This window comes from Herpailurus yagouaroundi, unplaced genomic scaffold (genome assembly GCF_014898765.1).
Source record: "Herpailurus yagouaroundi ecotype Mexico unplaced genomic scaffold, PumYag 77, whole genome shotgun sequence".
In the NCBI taxonomy this organism is placed as follows: domain Eukaryota; kingdom Metazoa; phylum Chordata; class Mammalia; order Carnivora; family Felidae; genus Herpailurus; species Herpailurus yagouaroundi.
In genome coordinates, this window is record NW_024412388.1 from 18,170,413 (window position 1) to 18,196,599 (window position 26,187).

At 55.4% G+C, this 26,187-nt stretch overlaps 2 protein-coding genes across 14 annotated transcripts in view; one reads left to right on the top strand and one right to left on the bottom strand.

Annotated features, from left to right (window-relative positions):
* Positions 1–12,201, top strand: part of GRHL3 (grainyhead like transcription factor 3) — a 45,692-nt gene extending 33,491 nt beyond the window's left edge. For 2 of the 4 annotated variants that reach the window (XM_040464970.1, XM_040464957.1), the window contains 7 exons: positions 39–117; positions 237–373; positions 2,381–2,415; positions 3,538–3,626; positions 4,529–4,614; positions 7,030–7,094; positions 11,580–12,201. In XM_040464970.1, the coding sequence (XP_040320904.1) occupies positions 39–117; positions 237–373; positions 2,381–2,415; positions 3,538–3,626; positions 4,529–4,614; positions 7,030–7,094; positions 11,580–11,694 (606 nt within the window). In that variant the 3' untranslated portion in view covers positions 11,695–12,201. Of the gene's footprint in view, positions 1–38; positions 118–236; positions 374–2,380; positions 2,416–2,971; positions 3,373–3,537; positions 3,627–4,528; positions 4,615–7,029; positions 7,095–11,579 lie in introns of those variants that run through there. The other 2 variants (XM_040464961.1, XR_005787309.1) reach the window with 2 other exon arrangements.
* Positions 12,202–16,585: 4,384 nt separating this feature from the next.
* Positions 16,586–26,187, bottom strand: part of STPG1 (sperm tail PG-rich repeat containing 1) — a 62,473-nt gene continuing 52,871 nt past the window's right edge. For 9 of the 10 annotated variants that reach the window (XM_040465022.1, XM_040465037.1, XM_040465044.1 and 6 more), the window contains 2 exons: positions 19,848–20,038; positions 16,586–17,879 (listed from right to left, as the gene is read on the bottom strand). In XM_040465022.1, the coding sequence (XP_040320956.1) occupies positions 17,803–17,879; positions 19,848–20,038 (268 nt within the window). In that variant the 3' untranslated portion in view covers positions 16,586–17,802. The remainder of the gene's footprint in view (positions 17,880–19,847; positions 20,039–26,187) is intronic. The other variant, XM_040465034.1, reaches the window with a different exon arrangement.

Sequence of the window (26,187 nt, forward strand, 5' to 3'; positions counted from 1 at the left end):
AAGGCCCTGGGTGACCCCCTTTGCCCTCTTCCCGGCAGGGAGCAGAAAGGAAGATGCGGGATGATGAACGAAAGCAGTTCCGGAGGAAGGTCAAGTGCCCCGACTCCAGCAACAGCGGTCAGTGGGGATGAGTCAGGGGCTGGGCTGGCCTGGGGTGAAGGGGAGAAGGAGACTGGAGGGCAGAGGCTTGGGACGTGAAGAGAGGGGCCTGGGACGCAGTGCCTGCCTTTTCCCAGCAGGTATGAAGGGCTGCCTGCTGTCTGGCTTCAGGGGCAATGAGACCACCTACTTGCGGCCTGAGGCTGACCTGGAGACCCCACCGGTGCTGTTCATCCCTAATGTGCACTTCTCCAGCCTGCAGCGTCCCGGAGGGGTGAGGGTCTTGGGCCAGAGAGGGTCTCGGCCCCTGGGTGGGGTCTGATCAGCACAGGCCAGTGAGGAGAAACCTACCACTCAGCCACTACAGACCAATTGAGATCTTTATGGGCCCCAATGTATATATATTTTTAAGTTAATGAATTTATTTTGAGAGAGAAAGTGGGGGGGGGGGCAGACAGAGAGGGAAAGAGACAGAGTCCCAAGCGGATGCAGGGCTTGAACTCTCGAACCGTGAGATCGTGACCTGAGCCGAGATCGAGAATCAGACTCTTAACCGACTGAAGCACCCAGGCGTGTTCCCCCCCCACCCCCGACTTTTTTTTTTTTAACATCAAGATGCAAATACTTGTATTGAATCCCAGGGGATTAAAAACATGGCCATACGTCCATATGTAACATCAGTGAAACTTTTCTACTGGGGAGAAGAAGGTTAACGAAGAAACGGATTTCATAACCACCAAAGCGTTCACACCTGGGGCACACACGGAGGGTCCGAATTTCTGAGCCCCAAATTAGATTGCAGCTGACTCAAAGCTGCGTGGATCGCGATGGTCGCGGCAATGCCCGCGAGCGCTCGCTGTGCGTCAGGTGCCGCTGTCAGCACGGTCCACGCGCCGGCTGCGTTAACCTTCACTACCTCCCCGGGAGATTGATACCACGACTCTCCCTGGACTTGTGGGCTGGACGTTGAGGCGGAGACCAAAACCACACGGTACATGGCAGAGCCAGAGTGTGGACGCAGGCACCTCGGCTTTAGAAGCCACGCCCGGGAATTCTAGCTGTACCACCTTCTCAGGCCAGGGAGCCATCCTTTGAGGGAGACACTGCTGTCCTCTCCACTTTCCAGATAAGGCCACACCAAAGCTCAGTGGCAGAATCGAGACTCCAGAGCCTATCTAGTAGTTTGCTTCCATATTAAACAGTCTGACTATTTCCTGCCATTGAGGTCCCTCCGTGTAGGTGGGACTGTTTGCAGAAACAGCCCTTGCCCTCCAAGATGCGTTCAGTGCCTTGACCTCGAACAATAAGAGATTCTGGAACTGAAAGAGCAGGCAGTTCTTTTTTTCTTTTTTAAGTTGATTTACTTATTCTGAGAGAGAGAGAGAGAGAGAGAGAGAGAATAGAAGCAGGGGTCAGAGAGAGGGAGAGAGAGAGAATTCCCCACATGGAACTCGACACGGGGCTCGAAGCCGCGAACCGTGAGATCGTGACCTGAGCCGAAACCAACAGCCAGCTGCTTAACCGACTAAGCCACCCAGGTGCCCCGAGAGCAGCTAGTTCGGAATCGGCCCGTGGTCCACACTTAAAGGCCTCCTGCGTCCACCATCCTCCCTTCACTGCCCCGCCCCGGAAGCGCTCTGTGGCCCCACAGTCAGGTGGCCACGTCACCCTAGTGTCTCTCCCCAGCCAGAGGCCCCGAGTTGGGAGATGACCGCTCTCGGGATTGAAGGCCCTGTGGCCAGGCTGACGGCTGCTCTGTGGGGAAGAGGGAGGCACCCTCGCCCCTATGAGCCTGGGGGCCCGCTCAGTCCCGACTCTGCCTCCTGCTGGGTGCGTTCCTTCCGGAGGCACTCACCAGGCCCGGTGCCTCACCTCACGGAACCGGCGATGACTGCCACAGACAGTCTCTGGAACCCTCCGGAGAGTGCCCTTCCCCCCACCCCCTTTTCCCCTGTGCCTCAGCTTCCACTGCCCTGCATGATGGTGTGCAGTCCCGACCCTTCTGGGCGAGCTGGGGCTCAGGTGGGGCTCGTGGAGTTGGCCGCGTTCCTTTAGCACCTCCAGGCTCAGTCCCCGACCCTTCCACTTGGGCTGGATGCTCCCTTTCCACTCAAGATCTCAGCTCACCTAGGAGGACTAAATCTGAGCAGAATGGGCTGGAAAGCCATCACAACCGCATTCCCCACCTCACCCCCACAAAGATTGTGCCCCCTCCCCCCAGAAGGCCCCTCTCATCTTCCTGCCTGCATGTGATGGAGAATGTCTTCTCTGTTCATTGCAGGCAGTGCCCTCGGCAGGTCAGAGCAGCTCCAACAGGTAAGGGCCTCACCACCCCCCCCCGCCCCCCCCCCCCGCCTGGCCCCCTGCTGCTTGTGCTGCCCCCCCAAGCCAGGGCCTGGGCACAGAGGAAGCAGCCATGGGACTCTGCTCCCAACCCCCAAGCTACATTCACGCTCCTCTCTCACTGAAACTGCCTGCGTTTTTATGGGTTTGTTTTATGTGAAAAGCTGGCGAATCTCTGGCGAGACACCTGCTTGTAAAAAGGGAAAGAAAAGGCCTCTGAGATGGTAGCACAGATTTGGAGAGTTAGGAGGGGCCACAGTGCTGGAGGACCAACTGAGGGGTCCACACACACACCCCCTCCCTGACTCGAGGAGGGAGGGAGGCGCCCCGAAGGGCCCCATCCCCCCTGTGTCAGCGTAGAGATCTGCCCGAGGGGGAAAATGGAAAATGGCCTCGTGGGCTTGAGGCAGGGATGGGGGGCCACGTGAGAGGAAAAGCGCACATAAGAAAGCACCTTAGTGTCGATATCAGTCTCTTCCCCCATAGACAAGGGGTACTCTTCCTCTGGTGCTTTCACACCGAACCACAGTGCCAGCCAGCCAGGCGAGCAGGGGTTATTGCCCGGCTTTATGGATGAGGAAATGGAGACTCAGAGAAGTGAAGTGACGTGGCCAGGCTCACACAGCTCTTAAGCAGCAGAGGTGGGCTGGAACCTAAGCCTGTCTTCCTCCAAACCCCACAACGCTTCCCCCTCTCCCCGCCTCACATCCGAGGGGATTCTCCCAAAAAAGAACACCACGCTGATGATGAAACAAGAGTCCATATTTACTGAGACCCAACTGTGTGTCACACGCTGTTCTGAAAGCAGTTTGCGTGACGTCCTTCAGCCTCGCAACTTTATGAAGTATTCTTGTCCTTACCTAATTGTCACCCCATTTGATAGAAGGGGACACTGAGGGACTAAGAGACTCCTCCCGAGTCACCCAGCTAGTGAGTGGGATTCGAACCCAGGCAGTCCCACCTCCAGAACCTGCTGCTTTTGCTGCCGTCCTCCTGTGCTGTGCCTGCCCTCGTGGGGTTTTCTGCACATCTGGGGCCCCTTCCAACTCTGGGATCCCCCGGATTCCTCACGAGCCCCTCCCTGTCACCCCCCAGGCTGCCTCTGAAGCGCTCCTGCTCACCCTTCGCTGAGGAGTTTGAGTCTCTGCCCTCCAAAAAAGCCAAGGAAGACGATCTTCAGAGAGGTACCCTCACTCCCGGCCCATCTGTTCTCTGAGCCCACCGTGTGGCCCCCAGCCCCCCACGGGGCCTTCCCCAAAGCCTCGAACGCCAATCCTGGCCTGGCCGCCGGGGCGGCACCCACCCAGCAGAGAGGGCGCAAGGAGCTCTTTGGAGCTGTATTTGGGCCACGACTTGAGGGTGGAGTGGGGATAAGGGTGACACGCAGGGTGCTTGGAGAGTTGACAGTGGAGCCGGAGGTCTTCTGCCTCCACTGGCCTCGTGGGCATGTCCCTTGTTGGGCATCCCACAGCAGCTGGGCCGAGGCAACAGGTCCATTATGTTGGGCAACCCCCCCCGCCCCTTCTCTTCTGGGGGTGGGAACAGCATTGGGTTTCCATACCTGGCTTTCTGGCTCTGACAGCCTAAATCTGTAACTTCCTGGGAGAGGGGGATGTGCCCAAACCTCGGGGGGGCTATAGCTGATCATCAGGAAGAAACCAGCCAGCAGCCAAGATCAAAAGCTCCTGGCAACCTTGCATGGAGCCTCGTACCGCACTTGGTGTTTAAAATGTCATGTCATTAATTAATTCCCCAACACCCCTGTGAAATAGGGGGTGGGGCCACCTCCATTTCCCATTTGGATAAAGTGAGGCTCAGTGATGTAACAATATCTTCTTCAAGGTCACCTGGCTGGCAGGTGATAGAGCAGGGATTCCAACCTGCCCAGATTAGCACAGTCTGAGGGGGGCCTGCAGAGCCCGTGGGATTTCCCATCTGGGTACAGACCCTCGGCGAGGATTTGCCTTTCCTGCAGAATTCAATCGAACGCCCGAAACGATACTTTTGAAGATTCCCCCATCCCATGAGGTATTCCCCGGCTCATTGACCCTCCCCTCACTACTAAAGCCACCCCTTTGCCTCTCAGTTCTGTTGTATGTGCGGAGGGAGACCGAGGAGGTGTTTGACGCCCTCATGTTGAAGACGCCAGACCTGAAGGGGCTGAGGAATGCGGTAAGAGGCCCTGTGACCCCGCCCAGCCCTGGCCGGACCCCACTCTGAGTTCCTGTCCCCACTCTTCACCACACAGTTCTGATTTCCCACAGGAAGCCTCTGAGAAGGAATATGCTGGAACCCTGGCTTTCTGATGGTCCACCTGTCCCACCCCATTTCAGGGGGGCCTGCGGGCCTGGCTGGTGGGGGCGTGCCTCTGTGATGTTATCTCGAAGCCAGAACCCTGGCCCCACCCTGGGAGGCACACACACCATAAATCCTCCCTAATCTGATGGCTGCTGTCTGACAGGCCAGAGCTTTTTGTTGGCTTTGCAAACCTGTTTCTGTTTTAATGGGAATGAAACCCAAAAAGGCCAGGCCCCAGAGACTCTCTTTTTTCTTTTCCAGGGGGCCTCATTCCTCTCGCCTGTGGTTGGCTGGGGGGCACTGGCGGGGGCAGCCAAAGGTGGTGTCTGGGCAAGGAGACCTTCCCCAACCCCCCAGATTGCCAGAGCCGGCAAAAGAGCCTTGAACAAAACCCACAGCAGCTTTGTGCCTCAGCTTAAAACCGAGCAAACACAAGCCTCCACCAGGGCCGGCTGTGCTTAAAGGTCCAACCACAGAGCAAAGCCAGACAGGTCCAAGATGCCAGGCGGGAGGGCGGTGGGGGTGGGGGAACGAATCTAATAATAGCACCAGCTTCCTTTTACTGAAGACCCACTATGTGCCAGGCATCGTGTCAAGCAAGCTGCGTTTGCCAGCTCACCATATTCTCTTAACCCTGAAAAGTGGGCACTGTCATTATCCCTTCCTTTCCCACGAGGAAACGGCCTTCCAGTGGTCGCGCGACTTGCCGAAGTGACAGAGCTACCATCCAGCCCAAGCTCTCTCCACTCGGCTATCCCCTCCTGGTCACTTCACATACCGTCCACCCTGCTTGGTCGGCACCAGCCCCAGAAGTTGGGCTCACAAAAGGCCACTAACGTCACTTGAATATTGACTCAGAATCTTTGGGCCGGACAGTACCTAAAAGGGTCCCCATCTGGTATTTGAGCTCTCTCCCCAGGCGGGTACCCGCTCTTGACTCGTGTCCTTCCAGGAATGGGGAGCTCACCGCCACACGGGGCAGCCTACGCCGTCTTTGTACAATTTATGGTTAGAAAATACCTGAGTCCGTTCGAGTGAATGGAGACCTTCCTCCTGGAAGCTTCTAGCCATATAGCCATTAAAACAAATAGCCTAAGAACTTTTCTGGACTGGAGGGATCTCCGGCAGGGCGGAGAATAACTGAGGAGCCAAACCTGACCCTCTTCCTAAAAGGCCCAGAGAGAACGTCAGTCTGAAGCCCTTGGGCTGAGGCTCGCCGCAGCCAGTAACGCCAGACTGCAGAGTAACCTCTGCCCGAGCCTCTCACCAGGGCACAGGCCCCGCGCTGGGCCCTTCGTGTAATCTTCTCGGTCCCTGCGCAGGACCCCGCTGTGCGTTTACCCCGTTATTGTGCCCGTTTTGCAAACGAGGAAGCCGAGGCTGGTGACCGGCTCAGAGTCTGCCCTCCGGGTGGTGGAGCTGGGACCAGACCAGACCCATCTGGCCCGGAGGAAACTTCCGGTGGTCTGGGAGAAGCGGGCTGGCTCTCACGGCCACACTCACGGGCCTCGGAGCTGCAGGTTCTTCGTGTGCAGAAGGAGCACCCGTGATTTGGGTCGTGACGGTTGGGATGGGGCAGGAGGACCAGGGATCCGGCTGGGCCTTGGTTGAGCCCAGCATCCTCCCCCATCCAATGGGGTTAGTAATTCCTGCCTAGAAGGGGGCAATATTTCGATAATCCCCCTCGCGACAGGGTGGGAGCGTCCCCACCACTCCCCTTCTAAAAGGACAACAGTGAGCACTTATGGAGGCCTTCCACCGCCAGGAACCGACCCAGGTGTTTTACACGGGCCAGATTGGTCACGTGAGCACCCCTGGGAGGTAGGCGCTTCGACCGGCTTCCCCAGCTAGTTTGCCCAAAGTCGGCAGCTGGTGAGGGGAACCCGCTGGAACGGTGTGGTTCTGACTACAGGCGAAGGTTGGGGACCTGGTGGCTGCTCTTTGGGGTATTTTACAGCCACTAAACATGCAGTTTTTCAGGAGCTTGTTGTGATGCGGGAAGGCTTATAACATACAGTGTTAACTAAAAACAGTTCTATAAAGCTGTCTGTGTGGAACATAAAAGATCTGTACACATGGCCAAAAGATGGGAAAGGGCACAGCCAGATGTCAGTAGCGTTTATCTCTGAGAAACAGGATTAGGGACTATTGAAATTGTCCTCTCTGGATTTTTCCACAGTATGGATGTATGTTACATTCATAATCAGGAAATAAAAAGTCCTAGTATAAAAGGCTGGAATGGATCCAGTCTGGGCAGCAGACAACACATCCCCTACTGTTTTCTTCCAGATCTCTGAGAAGTATGGGTTCCCTGAAGAGAACATTTACAAAGTCTACAAGAAATGTAAGCGGGGGTAAGTGCTCATAACAGCTCTCCCTCCCCCTTCCCCCTGTGCTGCCCCTTTCCCTCTATTTTACTTTTTTATTCTAATTTTTAATATTATTTTTGAGAGAGAGAATTCACATGAGCAGGGGAGGGGCAGACAGAAAGTGGGGAGAGAATCCCAAGCAGGCTCTGCACTATGAGCGCAGACCCTGACTCAAGGCTCAAACCCACGAACTGTGAAATCATGACCTGAGCCGAAACCAAGAGTCAGATGCTCAACCGACTGAGCCACCCAGGCGCCTCTTCCCCTTTCCCTCTAAAAGTGTTGGCTCTGGGAGCTCCCAGCAGGTGTGCTCTGCCCGGCCCATGCCAAGCAGCATTTGTACTTGGCTTCGTGGAAAGGATGAGGGGTGTGGGGTTGGGTGGAAAGCCCCCAGTCAGGCAAGGCCACCTGCAGAGATCGGACATTGAACACCACCAGGAAGGAAAGGAGTGGCAGACTGATGGAAGGGTCTTTGTAGAGACCACAGGTGGAGGGGCAGCGCAGGTTCAAAGATCAGAAGACCCAGGTCCAAGTTCCGAGGCCGCTGGATAGCCAAGTCATTTGATTATAACGATGATGATAGTGCCCACCATTCACTTGACTATGTGCCAGATACTGGGCTACGAGTAGCTCACTTAACTCTCACAGCCACACTATGACGTAGACACCCATTACCCATGCTTCACAGATGGGGAAATTGAGGCTTGGAGGTGATAAGGAATATCCAGGAGCAGGAGTAGCAGAGTAACGGCGTGGAGGCAGAAGGGCCCAGCAATGTGGCCACAGGCCGAGTCAGGGGGCCCCAGAAGGGCAAAGCTGCTGATGAGTCCGGAAAGGGGGTAGTGATTGATGTGGTTTTGAGGGAGCCCCCCGGGGATGCTCCCCAGGCCTCCCGCTCAGGTCTGGATGAGGCAGCAGAGAATAAAGCTTTACCTTGCAGAGGGTCCAGCGGTGCGGGACCTTCCATATGTTCCTGGGGATTAGTGCTAAACACCACAGCACCCTTTGCTATCTGCCCGGGAGATCCCTTGGCAAAGGGAGACGGAGGGCCATGTGGTGACTGCCTTCCCAGGTTTGGGTCCTGTGGTCAGAGCCAGTGAGCTGGACCTTCACAGCCCTTGTGAACTGAGTCCCTGCACCTGCCCAGCGGGGGCCTCGGGTTGGCGAGGAATTGTCAGCGCCATTCCCTGCCCAGAGGACCCACTCCCAGCCCTCTGCCCACAGCGCAGACCCCATCCTCTTGCTCTAGATGGTGTAGCTCCAGCTGCACTTACTAGCGGCCCCCGGAAGGTGCTTGGGCATCGCCCCGTGGCTGACTACGGGCTTTCCTTTTTAGAAGGCTTTGCAAAGCCAGGCAGGTTTTGTTCCCAGGCTGAGGCCCCGTCCAGTCAGGCCCGGGGGTTGGCCTCTAGCCCTCCCTCCTCTTTGGTTCCCAGCAGCCTCCCCCAGAAGGGCAAGGGGGGGGGGGTGTGCGGTCCTGCAGCCCCTGGAGAAGGATCCGTTGGGTTTTGGTTGTATGAGCGCCTAGGGTTTTTTGTGGGCTTTTTTCTTCCAAGTTTCGGTTTCAGATTGGGGCTCACATGTTCTCTGGGACGGAATCCACCTCATAGCAGAGGGCAGGCCCTGCTTTGCCCAGACAAGCCCAGCCCTACTTCCCCTTGGTGCCAGTGCCCACGCCCCCCCAGCTGCAGCGGCACCTGGGCCACCAGCCTCCCTGACGGATGCCACTGCAGGCTGCGCTGAGGGGCTAGGAAACGTGTCAGTGTGATTTGGGGGTGGGGGTACACACGCAAGGATGCCCCAGCCCCCGGGGTAGATGATAGCGTCCACGTGTGGAGCACGTCTTATGTGCCAGGTGCTGGGCTAAATGAGTCCCAGGCATAGTTCGGTATGATTATCTGTAATTCTACAGATGAGGAAACTGAGGTTCAGAGTAGTTAGTAACCAGCAGAAGGAATCGGGCCTGTCTCCAGCCTCTGCATGCACCCATTTTTTTTTTTTTTCAACGTTTATTTATTTTTGGGACAGAGAGAGACAGAGCATGAACGGGGGGAGGGGCAGAGAGAGAGGGAGACACAGAATCGGAAACAGGCTCCAGGCTCTGAGCCATCAGCCCAGAGCCCGACGCGGGGCTCGAACTCACGGACCGCGAGATCATGACCTGGCTGAAGTCGGACGCTTAACCGACTGCGCCACCCAGGCGCCCCGCATGCACCCATTTTTTACCTCGCCTCCTGCTTGTTCCTCTAACTGCTAAGTGATGTGCAAACAAAGACCGTGGCCAGGTCTTGTATTTGCCTAACCCCGTAGCCCAGGGCATCACTCAGCGGCCCTTCAGAAGCACCCTACACCCCCCACACTCGCAATCATGAAAACTTCAGATCTAGCATCTTCTGAGATGCTTAAATGAGAAGAGTCCACAAAAACGCTTTGGGGAGAGGAGATGCCGGGCCCATTTTCCACCGCCCTCAGCGTCAGACTCCCCTCCTCTGAGGAGGAGAGAAAATTCTAATCGATGGCCTAGTTTATTTGCACAGAACCCTCCTGAGAGTCCCCTGGACAAAGGTAGATACAATCAGCTTTACAAGCACCACTGAGTGATTGAAAGATTAACAAATACATTGTTTTCCCGGCAGCTGGCCAAGGGTTTCAGGGGAACCAGGACAGAAGACAGCTAGTAGCTGGCAAGTGACAAGAGGCCCACATTCTGGGACAGTGGTTCCCAACAAGCCCTGCCTCTAGGGCCCGGTTGTCACTGACCTCTGAAGGGAAGGGGTCTGAGGGCTTGTCTGGGATCCCTTGTGTGTAGGTGTGCACTCGGGGCCTGCGGGGAGCCCGGCAGGGGAGTGGGAGGGAGGCAGCCTTCAAGTTCATGCACGTAAGGCACACAGGGCCTGGCATCTAGAAGCCCCCAGTAAATACCACTATCCGAATCACACACCCGGCTGCCAGCAAAGCGCTCACCCCTCTGGCCCAGGCCCGGCCTCCTCCGGTCTGTTCCCAGCCTGCAGCCCCTGGACGAGGATCCCTCTGTGAAAGGAAGGAACGGCTGACAGGACCTAAGGAAGTGGGGCGCCGTAATGAGACACTGACAGTCAGCACCCCGCCCTGGGCAGCCTGCGCCCAGACCTCCTTGCTGGAAGCAGCAGCGTCTGCAGAGACGGCCCGACACAGGCCATAGGCTTAGGCTCGCTGCTTCTGTAAGGTCTCCATCCTCCAGACCCGGGGACGATGGGGACAAGGCTACCGCCTCCCCGGAGCTTCCCCTGGAAAGCCAACAGCTACTTGCCGGAAGCAGGGAGCAGTAACGTGAGATCCTCAGCCCCCCGACTCCCGCCCCACTTGAAATAACTTGCGGCCATCTAAACTCTTTCCCAGCCCTGGATCTTGCCTTCCTTACATGTGCCACTTCCTAACTTACATTCATAGGGTTTTTGTTTTTCTTTCTAAAAAACTGGTACAGCAGAAAGAAACCAAAATCTGGATTCAAGTCCAGTTCTGCCATCTATTAACTGTGTGACCCCTGTGCTTCTTTGAGCCTCAGCTTCCCCATCTACCCACTGGAGTAATAGGGTTACAAAGAGTCATTTTCTCGGGCCCTACTAGATTCTGAATTCCTGGAGGGCAGGCTCTAGGATCTCTGTGTGGCCCTTGTTCTTCCTGGGCGCAGGGCCCTGCACATGGAACGGCCTTGGCAAATGCTAGTGGGGTGGATGGATGAGTGGCTGCAGACACTCAACTCCATTACAAAGGGAAGCTGGTGTGGTCAGGTCAGGTCACATCTTACTGGGCTCTTCATCAGGGAGGCAGCAGCCAGAGGGGTGTCCTCTGGTTAACACCGTGGCCTTGACCCTCTGCGGAGGCCCACGGCGTGGAGGCTTGGTCCCTCTCAGGTTGGGCCAGGTCCCTGCCTGGAGGGTGTGGGGAGAGAGGACGGAGCCCCTCAAGTCTCTTGTACCATCTGTGAGATTGCAGCTTCGTGGGGGTGGAACTGAGAGGGCACTCGTGTGGCACCTGCCTCTGGCTCAGGCGGGCACATCTGAGTGACACAATGCAGCCTCCCGTTGAACCCAAACCACACTGGTCCACCCACCACACCTCTTGTGCTTGAACTCTCGCTTTGTGCCCGAGTCCTTGGTCCGGCCTGGTGACCAAGGAACACCGCATCTTCCACACATCTCACGTCAGCCACTCAAAGTGTCCACACTCGTGTGTATTAGGAGAGGTGGTCTGGCGCAGCGGTGGCCGTGGTTGGAGGTGTGGCTCGGCCACTTGGGGATCGTGGCCTCTGCCGTAACGGGGGACAGTGAATACCCGTCTCTGTTGTTCTGACGGTCAGGGGGAAAGTCCAGGAGGTGCCCGAAATGTTGGCACCCAAGAGGTGGTAACCGTTACTGTCATCCTTGTCACCCAGCAGCCCTGAAACAAGGGGCCTGCCACATTCCAGACACATCTCCTCTTCTCTTCCAGAATCTTGGTCAACATGGACAACAACATCATCCAGCACTACAGCAACCACGTCGCCTTCCTGCTGGACATGGGGGAGCTCGATGGCAAGATTCAGATCATCCTGAAGGAGCTGTGAGGCCCAGGCATCCACACCCTCAGGCCCCGTGGGGTGGCTCCAGGCAAGGAGGCCCCTGGGGAGTGGCCCATGCCGCACACAACCTCTCCTCATGCCCCAGTGCTGTTACTTGAATGCCCTCCCTGAGAAAAACACATCACAGACCCACAGATGTCAAGGTCAGGAAGGGACCCAGGAGGTATCCTGACCTGAAGCCCATCTCATGCTTGAATCTACCCTGGACTTCCTGCCAGCCCCCGCCCAGCCAGAAAGAGTGTCGTCCTGCTTAACGTTCCCATAGCCTGTCTCCTTCTCGGAAGACCCTGCTTTCAGTCCATCTCCTGGTTGGCCGTTCAGATGGTGCCAGTGGACCCTCTTTCCCAAAGCTGACTCGACTCCTGTCCGGCCTGCGTTCTTGGTTCTTCCATCAACTTCAGACTGAGGATCCCTTACCCTTTGGTCAATTAACTTGAAAACTCTTTTGATTTTCAATGCAAACAACTTTTAAATGTTACCATGGTGGAAACACTCTCTTTCTCCCGGATTTCCTTGATACAAGTTGTAAATAATAGAGCTGATTCATTGGAGTGGCTGCTGTATAAAATAACTTCCATGCCTGTTCACTGATGTACACATTTCTTATTTACAATTTTCATTTATGTTATATATATATATATAAGTATATATTGTATATATATGCAACATTTTATATTTTTCATGGATGCATTTTTATCATTTCAAAAAATGTGTATTTCACATTCTTGGACTATTTTTTTTTAGCTGTTATTCAATTATGCATTTTGTATACTCACGTGGTATTTAGTAATAAAATTCTACCTATGTATTACTTCAAACGCTACACTTGTTCCTTCTGTGGCAGTCTTCCCGGAAGAGAGGGCGAAAGCATATTGGGCCGGCCTCCTCCTCTGTCCTGAGGGTGCTTTACCTGGGCTCCAAGGCTGGTGGCGAGGGCTGGGCACGGGCGAAGCAGAGGTGCCCCCGGGAAGGGAGTGGGATCCTGATGTCGAGATCTGTGTCTCACGCCGCCCCACAGGTTGAAGGTCAAGACCGTAGGACCACTGACTGGAGATGAAGAAGTCCCGGGAAGGACCTCACCCCGCGCGGAGCCCCAGGCTGGGAGCCACGTGACCTTGACCGGAGTTCTCTGTCAGCTCCGCCCCCACGCTCTGGGCCTCACCATTCTCCCCGCAGCTGACTCAGCAGCTCACAAAAGCTGGTGCTCCCGTCTCTTCCCAGCTTCGTGGTCAGTGACATCATGCTGGGACGTTGCCCGGGGAGCATTTACACCACAGACATTGACAACGGCTACAAATCAAGGCCTTTATTCCCTCTAGGGAACAGACGACAAACCTGCCCTTCCTTCCTCCTTCGCCCGCTTCCTAGCGCACGACCACCTCTGGGCCTCAGTTTCTTTGGCTCTGAAATGAGGGGCGTAGGGGGTCTACGCCGCCGGTCATCTGTAACTATCATCTTTAGAGCCCCAGAGCTCACCGCTGGGTCTCAGAGGCCACCTCGAGGTGGGGGAGGGGAGAGCGGCAGCTTCTGAGGACCCTCCAGACTTCAGACCCGCTTTTCCCCTTTTACACGTAAGGGTTTCCCATAAACTTCTGTCTGAACAAAACTTTTTAAAAGGTTTGTAAACCGCAGATGCCTCCAACGCTCAGCTCTGACAGCCAGAGCCTGTGGTCCTAATTCCCACCGCCCTGCCTGGAGTCCGCACCAGGACTAGGGTCCCGCCAGTGAGCCAAAGAGCTCAGTAATCAAGAGAAATCAACACAATGTGTTGCTTTTTTTTTTTTTTTTAAATAAAGGCAAAAAAAAAAAAAAAATCCGTGATGAACAAGATATCAAAATTTTGAAGCCAGGATCAGCATCACTGATGTTTCCTTTGGCCTCAGCCACCAATATGGCCTGCACGGCACTGCTCAGGGGACCCTGTGGGCATCCGGAGATGCCGTGTCCACTCCCAGCCTCGCCGCTGCTCTGACACCTCCCGAGAAGTGAGAGCAGGATGACGTGTGAGGATGGAAGGACAGAGTGTGTGCAGAGTGCCGGCACATCCACGCGTGCCAGAGGTGCTCAGCATCTGTTTGTGTCCTTCCTTCAGAGCTTCCTGCCGGCTCCCCGCCCCCCTCCCAGAAGCAGGCTGGGAAGCAGGCAGGTGGTGCTTCTCGACCTTGGTTTGCACCCTGGAATCACCTGGGCAGCTTTTATCCCTCTCCCCACCGGCCAGACCCCACCCTGGAGCACTTAAATCAGAATTTCTGGGGGTGGGCCCAGACCTCAGAACTCGTTAAAGCACCACTCCACCCACCCCCGTGATTACAATGTGCAGTCAAGGTCCAGAAGCACTGCTCTAGAGAGGCCATAATTATACAGGCCTTGAACTTGAAGCCTTTGTCATCCTGCAGTGTCTGGCCGAATTAGCACCCACAAGGAATCAGTACCCGTGCATAGCTTGCTGCAACGTTCGGGAAGGGAGCCGGGCAGCTCCATACCCACACGTTGGCCAGCAGCCACCAGGGCTCAGTTCTCCTCAGCAAAGCCACCACGCGATGAGACCAGGGCCGTTGGTGCCTAGAAAGGCCGTGGGGACCTCAAAGAGAGCCCTGCAGGGCTTGAGGAAATTCAGCCCTGCCCTCAGAGAAGTCAGGGGGCAAGGGCAGCCCCTGAGCCTGACAGCTGCCATTCTAGGACTGTCTCTTGCTCCAAAGAGTAAAAGGGGGAAAAGGAGTGAAGGAAAGTCCTTTGCAAGCAGGAGTCACTTTGGAAAGGTGGCTGTCAGCCGGTAGGGAGGGCATCCCCTGCCTGGTAGCTCTCCCCTAGATGGCAAGTTGCCAGTGATGGGGGGAAAGGGGATGAATGAATAAGTGACGGAATGAGAAGAAAGGAGGGAGGGAGGGCGCAGGGAGGGAGGAGGGGAAATAGGCAAACAGCGGACGGGCCAACAAATGGCCAGAGTTAAGCAATTAAGTGTATTTACGAGACCCTCGCTACCCTAAGTGGGGTCCACGGGCCAGCAACATCGGCATTGCCCGACAGCTTGTTAGAAATGTTTACACCAGGGGCGCCTGGGTGGCGCAGTCGGTTAAGCGTCCGACTTCAGCCAGGTCACGATCTCGCGGTCCGTGAGTTCGAGCCCCGCGTCGGGCTCTGGGCTGATGGCTCGGAGCCTGGAGCCTGTTTCCGATTCTGTGTCTCCCTCTCTCTCTGCCCGTCCTCCATTCATGCTCTGTCTCTCTCTCTGTCTCAAAAATAAATAAACGTTAAAAAAAAAAAAAAAGAAATGTTTACACCTAAAACGAATACAGTGTGATAAGGTCAATTATATCTCAATTAAAAAAAAAAGAAAATGAAATGCAGGCTCTCAGGCCCCACCCCAGACAGAATCTGCCCTTTAACGAGATATCCAAATGATACGCGTGCCCACTAAAATTTGGAAAATACTTTCTTCAGCTCTCAGTGTATCCTAGCCTGAACTACACACATCATAATCACGCTGAGAACTTTTTTTTTAAGATTTTCAGTAATCCCTACGCACAATGTGGGGCTCGAACATGCAACCCTGAGATCAAGAGCTCTACCGACTGAGCCGGCCAGGTGCCCTTACTAAGAACTTGAATAAAGATACCAATGCTCAGGGGGCGCCTGGGTGGCTCAGTCGGTTGAGCCTCTGACTTCGGCTCAGGTCACGATCTTGCAGTCGATGAATTCGAGCCCCGCGTCGGGCTCTGTGCCTAGAGCCTGAAGCCTGCTTCAGATTCTGTGTCTCCCTCTCTCTCTGCCCCTCCCCTGCTTGTTCGCACACACTCTCTCTCTCACTCTCTCTCAAAAAGTATACATAAACATTAAAAAAGAAAAAAAAGATACCAATGCCCAGGCCCAGACCCTACCTCAGATCAGTTAAATCAGAGCTCTGAGGATTGGGGCCTGGGCAAGGCTATCTCTGTAACAGCTCCCAAGTGATCATAACAGCCAGGGTTTGAGAATCCCTGGGCTGGATGGAGCTGTGAGCCGCAAACGACATCTTTAGAGAGACTAGACATGGTCAGGACAGACCCTCTGAGCTCAGGGCCTCACCCCCAATCGTGTCTTTGACAGAACACAGATTCAGACTGGCTACGAGCAGCCCTGCCACTCTTTTTCCCAGAGTCCCCTCTTTCCTGACCCCACTTGGAGGGGTCTCCTCTGGAGAGACAGTATTCACCTGCCGGTGCTCGGCCCACCTGCCGAGAGGGAGGAGAGGCCTGTCTCGTTTTCCCATACATGTCCCCACGGAGACCCCCGGGCCCACAGAGACCAGACCCCAAGGCCGGCTGCTTCTAGCCCAACGGTCTGCTAAAAACCATGGCGCGGGGATCTGGCCCCGTTGTCAAGAGTCTGGGGTCAAAGAAAGGTACAACTTTGAAAGGGTCTTCCAGAACTTCTAGCACCCAAGTGGACAACTGACGGCCTGCAGAAGTCTTCTTTAGCCCCAGCAAGCAATTCGAAGTTGCAGTGTGGTTGTCCGCGTCTCAAATCAGGAGATCTGACATTTTAAATATTCCCCAGACTGTGTGGAAAGTGGGCTGATCTGGCACCAGTGATCTGGAGCCGTGTCGGATGCCCCTTCAGCCCAGCAGCCTCGGCTCCCACACCCCATCCCTGCCCCTCACTGTTTTGCCCCATGTGCCGCCTGCCCGGCCCCCGCGAGTGTCGACCTTGAGCCCCGGAATTCGAACCTGACTCTTAACCTTCGAGAAGGAGCTCCGGACCTGACAGGATGGGAGCACGGGGCGTCCCGCCTCGAGGTCCAGGTGGCATCGCTCTTAAAGAGGTGCCCCAGGCCACCTCCCGCCCGTCCCAACGCAGCGGGCACTTGAGGGAATCTGAGGCTCACAAAAAGGCCAGCTTTGGCGAGACGCAAGAAGTCGGTTTAATTGGATATGGTATTCCATCCTTCTCCCTCCCTCTTCCTCACCCACCCCTCCCCACAGGGGGGGCCAGTCAGCGGCCATTCTGACGGGAAGGCCACTCACCCTCTGGTCACAGAGCAAAGTCAGGGGAGGGGCCCCGGGAGCGAGGGGCCTGGACTCCGTGGGGAGCGGGGAGGGGGCTGCATAAGTGCCTTCCGCTTGCAGAAGTGAACGACAACATCAATATTTGGGAAGGGAGGGGACGTGTGGTTTCTTCTATTCCCCCTTGGTTCTTTGGGAATCTCTCCCTCTTGCCGGGGGAAACGGACGTGGCAGGCCAGAAAAGATTCATCAAAGGCTGTGTCAAACTTGAGCAGGAGGCCTGGGAGGAGACGGAGGCCAGGCCTGGGGATAGGAAAGTCCCGGTAAAAGAACCCGCAGGCACCAAGCGGTGCCTCCCTGCCCCCTTGCCCCCTCAGAATGCTGTTTCCAGGGCTCTGGCTCCAGCAGCGACCTGCCCACGTGTGCTGTTGAATGCCGGGCCACTCCACGGATGTGGTGGCCTTCTCCTGAAGGTGGGTACCGAGCACAAGTGACCACGGTGACTGGGGCCATGCTCTTCCTGAAGGTGAGGTGCGTAGGCTTAGCTGGGGGCCCGGGCCCAGGCAACCCCCTTGAGTCTGTCACAAGCACCTCTGGGCCTTTCCGGCTCCCGGAAGTCAAGGGTGAAGGATGGGAGTTGTGCCCGGGCCGCAGTCCTGTGCGGTCCACCCAGCAGGTACAGTCTGGACCTCGAGCCCTGGCCCAGCGTCAGGCTTCTAGATGGGGAACCTGTCAATGGCAGCCCTTCTCCCTCGAGCCTGAGCTTCAGGAACCTCTTACATCTGCGGAGAGGACTGCACATCCCAGCACGGGCAGGTGCATGGCAGGTAACCAAGGAGGGCTCTGTCCACCCCTCATTTCTGCTCAGGGAACCACTGGAGTCAGTGGAGGCGGGTGTCCAATCTCCAGGAGGCAGTTCAAGACAAGGACAAACGCAGCCTCCCAGCTCCACGCCAGCCACGGGGGACGGGGGGGTGGGGGGGCAGGGGCAGATCTGCCCTCCAAGTCGTCGTCTGTCACACACGAGATGGGCATTCTCTGAATGAACGTCCTGGGGGGCCTGGGTGAGGCAGCTGGTGGCCAGGGTTCTTCCCGAGCTTGCGTGGGGTCCCTACAACACTGGGATCCATTTGTTGTCCTCGTTGTAGAGAAAGGACTGTTTTCCAGGCAATTCTGGCTTGTACGTGGCTGTGAGGGGAGAGAGAGAAAAAGACGGCATTAAGAGGGAAGAGGCCGGTTGCCCAAGCCCCTGGCATTCTACATCAGAGCTGGCGATGTCGGGGCACCCCTGCCCTGGTCCCTGCAACTTACAAGTGGGGAGGCAGAGAGGGGAAGGGATTGGCCCAGCCGTGGCAGGACTTGAACCCCGGCTTCCAGCCTTTAACTCCCCAACAGGAGAACATTTACAAAAGAGTTTTCGATCAGATTTGATAAAGAAAAAAAAAAAAAAAAAAAAGAAAAGGAGTAAAACAATACTCTTAAAGAAACAAGGTGTCAGCTTGATAGGGTTTTGTTTTTCTTTGGTCCAGAAATTTCCAGAAGGGCGCCTGGCTGGCTCAGTTGGTAGAGCATGTGACTCTTGGTCTCAGGGTTGTGAGTTCAAGCCCCACACTGGGTGTGGAGCCTAGTTTTAAAAAGGAAAGAAAAAGAAATTTCCAGAAAAGTGAAAACCTTGACAACTGCAAGCACTTTCCGTAGGAGACCAGCTGCCAGGACCACACAGGGGTGACTAGAAACTCTCATACTGATGCCGATTCGGCCGACGAGGGTCCAGGCAGATCCACACCCACGGGAGGCCAAGCAGGCATGTGGCTCACTCCCAGGCCAGTCCTCCGGGAAACCCACCTAGATGCAGGTGGTCACAGCAGCAGGAAGTGGCCTGCACCTGTGTGCCAGGTGCCCCACACCATGTGCAGCAGACACTCAGAAAAAGCTTCTAGATGCCTGGACCAAACAGGGTCAGACAAGGCTCCTCACCGGTCCCCAGGCCTTCTGGAGCCCGCTGCTTGATTGGAGCGTGAGTACATTTGCCCCACCCTGCTGGGTCCTGCCTGGACTGACCAGGTGACCCCAAGGTCAAACCGCTGCAGTCTTCTTGACTTGGTTATCATTCCATTTCCAAGGCTGGAGCCATAAGGATGACTCTCCCTGTCCCGTCCACCTTACGATTTACTCACCGGTATGTTTGGAGGGGAAGGTGTCTCCCCTACCAGACTGACACCTCTGGGGGTAACACCAGGCTAAGTCACCGTTGTCCCCCAGGGGAGGAGCGTCATCAGCGCTCCGTGGACGACTGATTTGGACAGACCTAGCAGCCACCCCGGCTCTGCCTTCCTCCTCCCCCACCGCCTGCCCACCAGCACACGCTGTCCAGTCCCCAGCGCCACCAGCTCCGGCCAATGTCAGGGAGGGGCAAAGAGCTAAGGGGCTGCGAGAGAGCTACAAAGAGGTCAGAGAGTCTAGAGACCACGCACTGGAACAGGTCCCTCAGGCTATTAGCTCTCACGAAGGTCCCAGAGGCGACAGGGTCCCATGGCTTCAGCCATCTGCAAAGAGGGCTCGGAACCCGACAGCTCACGGGAGCTGCTCCAATGAACAGTCCCCGGCTTGTTTCACGACAACAGGGCACAGGGGGGAAACGGCGTGGCACTCTGCCCTGCCGCTCTCTCACTGTGGCTCAGTGCACAACTTGCTCTCCAGGTCTTCCCCAGCTATAGGGTGACTCTGCCAGATCAGGCCAGGGATTTAAGTACTTTCAAGAACGGTGAAATTGTTGACCCATCTGACAAAGTGCTATGGCCCCTTTCTCCAAAATAATAATAATAGTGACAATAATAATAATGTCTTCATGCTCCAAATCTGCAGGCAGTCTCAGGGTCACAGACCCCTCTGGGGGTCCGGATCCCATCTCCGAGCCTCTCGGACATTCACGGTCATTGGTTATGAACCCCTGGACGGGATTAACTCCAAGAGTCCTTTCACCTCAAAGAAAATCCTTTCATACTCCAAAAGCGCAGGCCTAAAAGTCTTCCGGATCGACTCTAACCTCTGTAACCTTCTTGGCAAACATCCCATAAATCAGTGACATTTGATGGCCCAGGAATGACAAACACTTCCAGATTTGGTTTTTACAATCATTTAAAACAATCCTCTGACCTGGGCCGGGCAGGCCGGGCTGGGACGGGGCTGCTGTCCACCGGCTGGTGTTGGACGCAAACGATGCGCTGGAGGTGAAGTGTCTGGGGGGCCCCTCGTAGTCCACGATCTCGTACTGACCGGGGCCTGGAAGAGGCGGCTTCGGGGGCAGGGGCGAAGGCTGGGCAGAGAAGTTCAGGAGGGGGTTTCTCCTTCAAAAAGAGACAAAATGTGAAGACGGTGCTCAGGCAGTCTGCTGGGGAAACGGTTGTTTCTAGACGTGGCCAAGACCTGCCCAGCACCGAGTCGTCGGGGCGGCTGGGCAGGGCCGTGGCTCCACCGCCGGGGAGCCGGGGGCCCCCGGACCTCAGTGTTCTCTTCTGCGCAGTGGCGGTTCTCACAGTACTTTCCTCATAGGCTTACCGCCAGGGTTCAATGGGATGAGGCATCTGTAACACAGAAGTCCGGGCAGCGCCCAGCACAGTGAGAGCGCGGCACGAGGTGTTGCAGATGATGTCGTTGAACTAACCAGAGAGGGCAGACACGTGCCAATTCTGATCACCCGGTGGCGCCCGGCTGGGGCTCCGTGTAGAGAACTCCGGCCTCGCGTGGGCTCTAAGGAAAGAGCATGGGTGATCCACTTGTGATATCTGCCATGGCCAGGAAGTGGGACGAGGCATCCTGAGTTCCAAGGATTTGCCATCCCAAGACTAGTAGATCTCAAGAGACCATTCCAGCACGGGCATGCCGAATCCTACTAAGTATCTTCCTGGCAAGGCAGGACGTGGGAGTGGAAATCAAGAGACCTCTGCACAACACTTACCTTTTGCTGACACCTTTGGAAGCAAGGGCATTTAAAAAAAAAAAAAGGTTTTTTTTTAATGTTCTTGAGAGAGAGACACACACACAGAGCGTGAGTGGGGGAGGGTCAGAGAGAGAGAAAGAGGGAGACGCAGAAATCAAAGCAGGCTCCAGGCTCTGAGCTGTCAGCACAGAGCCCGACGCCGGGCTCGAACTCACAAGTTGCGAGATCACGACCTGAGCCGAAGTTGGACGCTTGACCGACTGAGCCACCCAGGCGCCCCGGAAGCAAAGGCATTTTAAAACTTGGAGAGTAGGGGCGCCTGGGTGGCTCAGTCGGTTAAGCGTCCGACTTCGGCTCAGGTCACGATCTCTCGGTCCGTGAGTTTGAGCCCCGTGTCGGGCCCTGGGCTGATGGCTCAGAGCCTGGAGCCTACTTCCGATTCTGTGTCTCCCCCTCTCTCTGCCCCTCCCCCGTTCATGCTCTGTCTCTCTCTGTCTCAAAAATAAATAAAAAAAAAAACGTTAAAAAAAAAAAAAACTTGGAGAGCTAGAGGGGACCTAGAGATGTCTTATCCACCCTCCTTATTGTGCTAAAGAAACTGGCACTCAGAGAGAGAAAGTATTCACCCAAAGTTGCCGAGCAAATGAGCGGTAACGACAACACCAGAACTTGAGTCTCTGGGGCCTAGCAATTTGGGGAAGGCATCATGGCAGAGGGGACTCTTTGAGTTTTAGAGTTACGCAGACCTGCGTCTGAATTCCTGTCATCCCGCTTACTGGCTGTGGGACCTCAGACAAGCCCCTGGACCTCTCTATGCCTGCAGGAGGGAGAAACCGCACCCTCTCTTTATAAGGGAGGTCAAGAATGGAGGAAAGGTATGGAAGCACCGAGCAGAGCCCACAGTAAGTGCTCAATAAAAGTGGCCACTGTTATGATGATGCTCCTGGAAGCCACTGCCTCCTGCTTGGTCTTAGAGGACGAACCAGGCTCAGGAAAGAGACGCCAGGGTCCCCCCCCCCCCCCACTCCCCACAGACTCACCTGAGGCAGGCCAGCCGGCCAGGGGAGGCCCCTGAAAGTCATGGTAAATCTGCCGGAGGCTCACATCTAATAATGGAGGAACAGCTGGCGTGGATGCTTCTATTTAGAACAAAGGTGCCCACAGAAAAAGGAGAGAAAACATTGCCTCTTTCTTCCCCTCCAGCTGACATGGGCGAACTGGTTATAGTGTGTGATCAACCACTTCTCCCCTCGGAGATAAAAGCTGGCTTCTCCTTGTTCTGTCTTCTGTCGCCCCTTCAAAGCACCCCCAGAAATTGGATGAGTGTGTCACTGGCATCCCTGGGAGACAGGCTGGATTCCTCACCGCCGCAGCTGGAACGGGCCAACCATTGCATGAGGTCACCCCGTCGGTCTGGCTCACGCCCTCGCCCTGATCTTCGAGAAGGCCATGAGGTATGTACGTTCCTAACCAGGAACAGCCTGTAGGAGGCTGGGCCCGTGTCTCATCAGGATTCTTGGCCAGAGGGGTTAGAGCGCTCCCGTGCCCTCCACCCCGTCAGCGTGCCCGGGAGAGGCTCAGCTGTGACAGCTCAGCTGCCTGGACCTTTAAAGAGTGCCAGGGGCACCTGGGTGGCTCAGTCGGTTAAGTGTCCGACTCTTGGTTTCACCTCTGGTCGTGATCTCACAGTTCGTGGGTTCGAGCCCCGCCTCGGGCTCTGTGCTGGCAGCGTGGAGCCCGCTTGGTTTTCTCTCTGTCTCCCTCTCTCTCTCTCTCTGCCCCTCCCATACTCTCTCTCTCTCTCCCTCTGTCTCAAAATACATCAATAAACTTAAAAAATAAATAAAGAGTGCCAGCCACGTGTGCAGCTCTGTGCCAGGCACTCTGTGCTAAGACACAGACCCTGAATGCTCCCAAGGGCTTGACAATTCACGGCTGGCGACAGTCGTGACTGGTGACAACTTAAGGAAGTACAGGCTTTGCACCCAAACTTGGGTTTGAATCTGCACTTCCCCACTCACCAGCCGTGTGTCCTTAGAGACGTCTCCTAGCCTCCCTGAGGCTCAGTTTCTTCATCTGTAAAGTGGGGGATAATAATACCTTCCATCCAGGATCGTTATGAAGTTTAACTGGTGCTTTCTTTACTTGTATTAGTATGTGGTTTTTTTTTTAAGCATGAAATGTTAGAATAGAGGTAAAAACACTGCACTGAGAGAGAGAGAGAGATTCCCACTAAGTGAACCCAGAAATCTACCCTAGAAGAGATAACCTTTGCCCTGAAAAGTAAGCAGGGATTCTTCAGGTAGAAGAGGTGGGGGAGGCGGCATTTCTAGCCGAGGAAACAGGAGGGGCAAAGGCACGGACAAGGCACGAGCTGTGGCTGCACGTGGCAGGAATTGGGACAGGGAGGCAGAGGCCGAGCCTCCCAGACGGCCTTCAGCCCTCAACGCACCCAGGACTTCTAGGCTGTTCACCTGCTTCTGGCCATCCACCCTCAGAGACCCTGAGAGAAGCCGAAGGAAAAACTCCTAACCCAGCCTAACCCCCTAGGCCCCTTGCTCCCATTTGACCTTCCAGAAACACCCAACACAGATTCAGTCTTCAGCCACTCCACGCCTTGGCCCGTGCTATTCCTCCTGCCAGGAGCACCTACTGTCCCTGCAAACTCTGATCATTCTTCCCTTCTCATGTCCTTCTGGGAAACTTCTGTGGCCACTGCCCTCCCCCTCCCCCTCCGCCACCGCTCTTCCTGTGGCTCCACAGAGGAGCATGGAATCTGGAGGCAGCCGGACCTGCATGCCACTCCCTGCCCCACCAGCTTCATCTGTATTCTACGTGGCAGTAGTTAGTGCCCTGCAGGGGCGCCGGGATGGCACTAAGGGACATCCGTCAACGCTCTTAGCTCGGTGTGGCTGAGCCCTCGCGATGTTCTAGCCATTCTTCTTTTCTCCGCACAGAACGTGCTGGGTTTCCTACGCTCCTTATGTGCCCAGCTCTTTACGGCAGGGGACTGCGTGTGACTCATCTCTGAGGCCCCCTCCCTACTCCCAGGACATTTGCTGAACTGTAGGGAAAACAGAGAGGTTGCACCAAGTAGGGGAGCCCAGACATCTGAGCCCCACCTGACAGTTTTATCATCGTCCAGGGCTGCTCCCTCCACGGCGAGGTGGGGCTGGGCAGATCACAAAGGTCCGGCTGGATCAAACCCAGGCCAGCCCTCAGTGCATTGTGACCGGAGCTTTTATGAGCCTCATTGCTCAGTTATAAAAGCCAACTGGGTCCTGCCCCGTAGAAAGAAAACATCTATCAAAGGCTCTGAGTTGGCCACAACTGGATTAAGTATGTTTGCAGCTTCCAATGTGAGCTGTTTGCAAATCGCCCGAGAATAATGAATGTCGCAGAGGACTCAGCAGGTCACTGGGGGAAGGCATCTGAGACCCCTCGGGACACTCCCAGGCACCGGCACGATTCACTCTGCCCCGGGGATTCCCAGGGTCGGGGAGGGATAAAGGGGCAATTTTTTCTCATCATTAAAGGGCAGCTGGTTGCCTCTGGGGTGGAATGCACTCTCTGTTTAACAGGGTAGAGGGTGACAGATTACAGCGCTTGGGAAGAAGCATCCCATAGCTAATTGAAAATCCCAGGGGAACGTTAGGTGGGTCATCGTAATTACCCAGATTGGAGAGGGGCCAACAGGGTTTGATTCTTCAGCTCTGGCTGTGGCAGGACAGCGTGTCTGTGCAAAACCAGTGGCTTAAAAATTCCAGGAAGTAGATCAAGGGTTAGGAAGATGTCAGTGGGCGTTTCCCCTCGTTGTTGATGACAGCACCCGGGAGGGACCGTTTTGATCTCCAAAATAGCCCTTCTCCTGACTCACCCTGATTCACTGAGCCATCACTGTGACACTTCTCTTCTCTCCTAAAGACCCCCCTGGGAGCTGATAAATGCCCTTAGCTTTGAGTCGGCAAGGTGGCCACGGCAGAGACACCTGTGCCCTGTTCTTCAGTTAGGGAGCCCAGAAACGGTCATCCTAACACCCTGCCAGCCCTTAGCACAGCATCTGCCCTCCGAGGGCCACCCAAGAAGCACCAGGTGAGCGCAGAGGACCCGCTCACAGACCTCGATAAAAATGCAAGTTACATGTATGGAAAGCTTACCGTGTGCCAGACCCAGTGAGTTATGTGAGTTATTTCAGCCTTGCAAGCACATTATGAAGTGTTCATTTCACGATCTGCAGGGTTGAATTTGAATTTCTGGGAGTGAGGTGACCCCCTCCCCGCCCCCAGGCCCCCAGAGCTGGCAAGTCGGGATGCTCGGCGCTGGCCTGACTTGGAGCCTGTGCTTTCCACCAGGCCACATTGCCTCCGCAGCCCATTCTCCGCTCTGCAGGCTGGGCCAGGGGAGTGGAGACAAGACAGGCCCATGCCTGGCCCCCTGCCGGCCTCCCGACCATTCCCAGGACATCACCCAACCCTCCCCTCCCTGGGTTTCACTTTTGTTGGGGGGGAACACGGGACTAACAACTGTAGGGATAAGTAACATCTCCCGATTCTGCGTCCTCAAGAAAGCAGAGCCGAAAGATTATTTTTGCAGGCTAGGACCCTCCCCTCCAGATAGGGAGCCAAGTGTTCGCAATCGTAGACAAATAAGGACAGGCCTCAAATCACGTCACATGGGTGTGACGCCTGTGTTTGCCCAAAAGAAACATGCGAGGTTTCTCAGTTGCCCCACGCAGCCCCGGAGAGCTAAATGTGCTCAGGCTTAGCGTGGATAAAGTCCCAACGAAGTCACATAGAGATGGGGAGGAAGCAACGCAGACCTTCTCAGGGCCCTGAGGATCCCAGCAGGTGGCCCCCAGCTCCTGTCCCTCTCTTCCCTCCAGGGACACAGGAGAGGAAACAGAACACCAGTTTGAGAGACAGGAGTCTGGATTCTCCCTCCATACCACGACATCCAGCTGTATCTTTTCCTTATATTAACCCATTTCTTCATTATTCAACATAAGCAGATGGATGTTTATTTAGGCTAACCCAAAGCACACTTGAGTTTTATCTTTTTGTTTTTTAAATACAATTACAGATTGTCAGCTTCATCCTTTCCATGTCAATTAAAAATTTATATATTTTGGGGGCGCCTGGGTGGCTCAGGTGGTTAAGCATCCAACTTCGGCTCAGGTCACGATCTTGTGGTTCATGAGTTCGAGCCCTGCCTCGTGCTCTGTGCTGACAGCTCAGAGCCTGGAGCTGCTTCGGATTCTGTGTCTCCCTCTCTAGCTCTCTGCCCCTCCCCCACTTGCACGCACTCTCTCTCTCTCTGTCTCTCTCTCTCTGTCAAAAATAAACAAACATTAAAAAATTTCATTTTTTAATGTTTATATATTTTGGGCTTCCTTTGGGAGTCCAGGCTGGTTCTACGTTCACTGCCCCCAATATGCTCTCCTGAATGCCATGGTGAGCAAGCACAGGGTCGTGGAGTGTTGGAAACGAAGAGACTTCCCCTCTTTTCTCACATGATGAAATGAAGGCTGAGGGAGGTGCTAAGAGCCACCTAGACCAT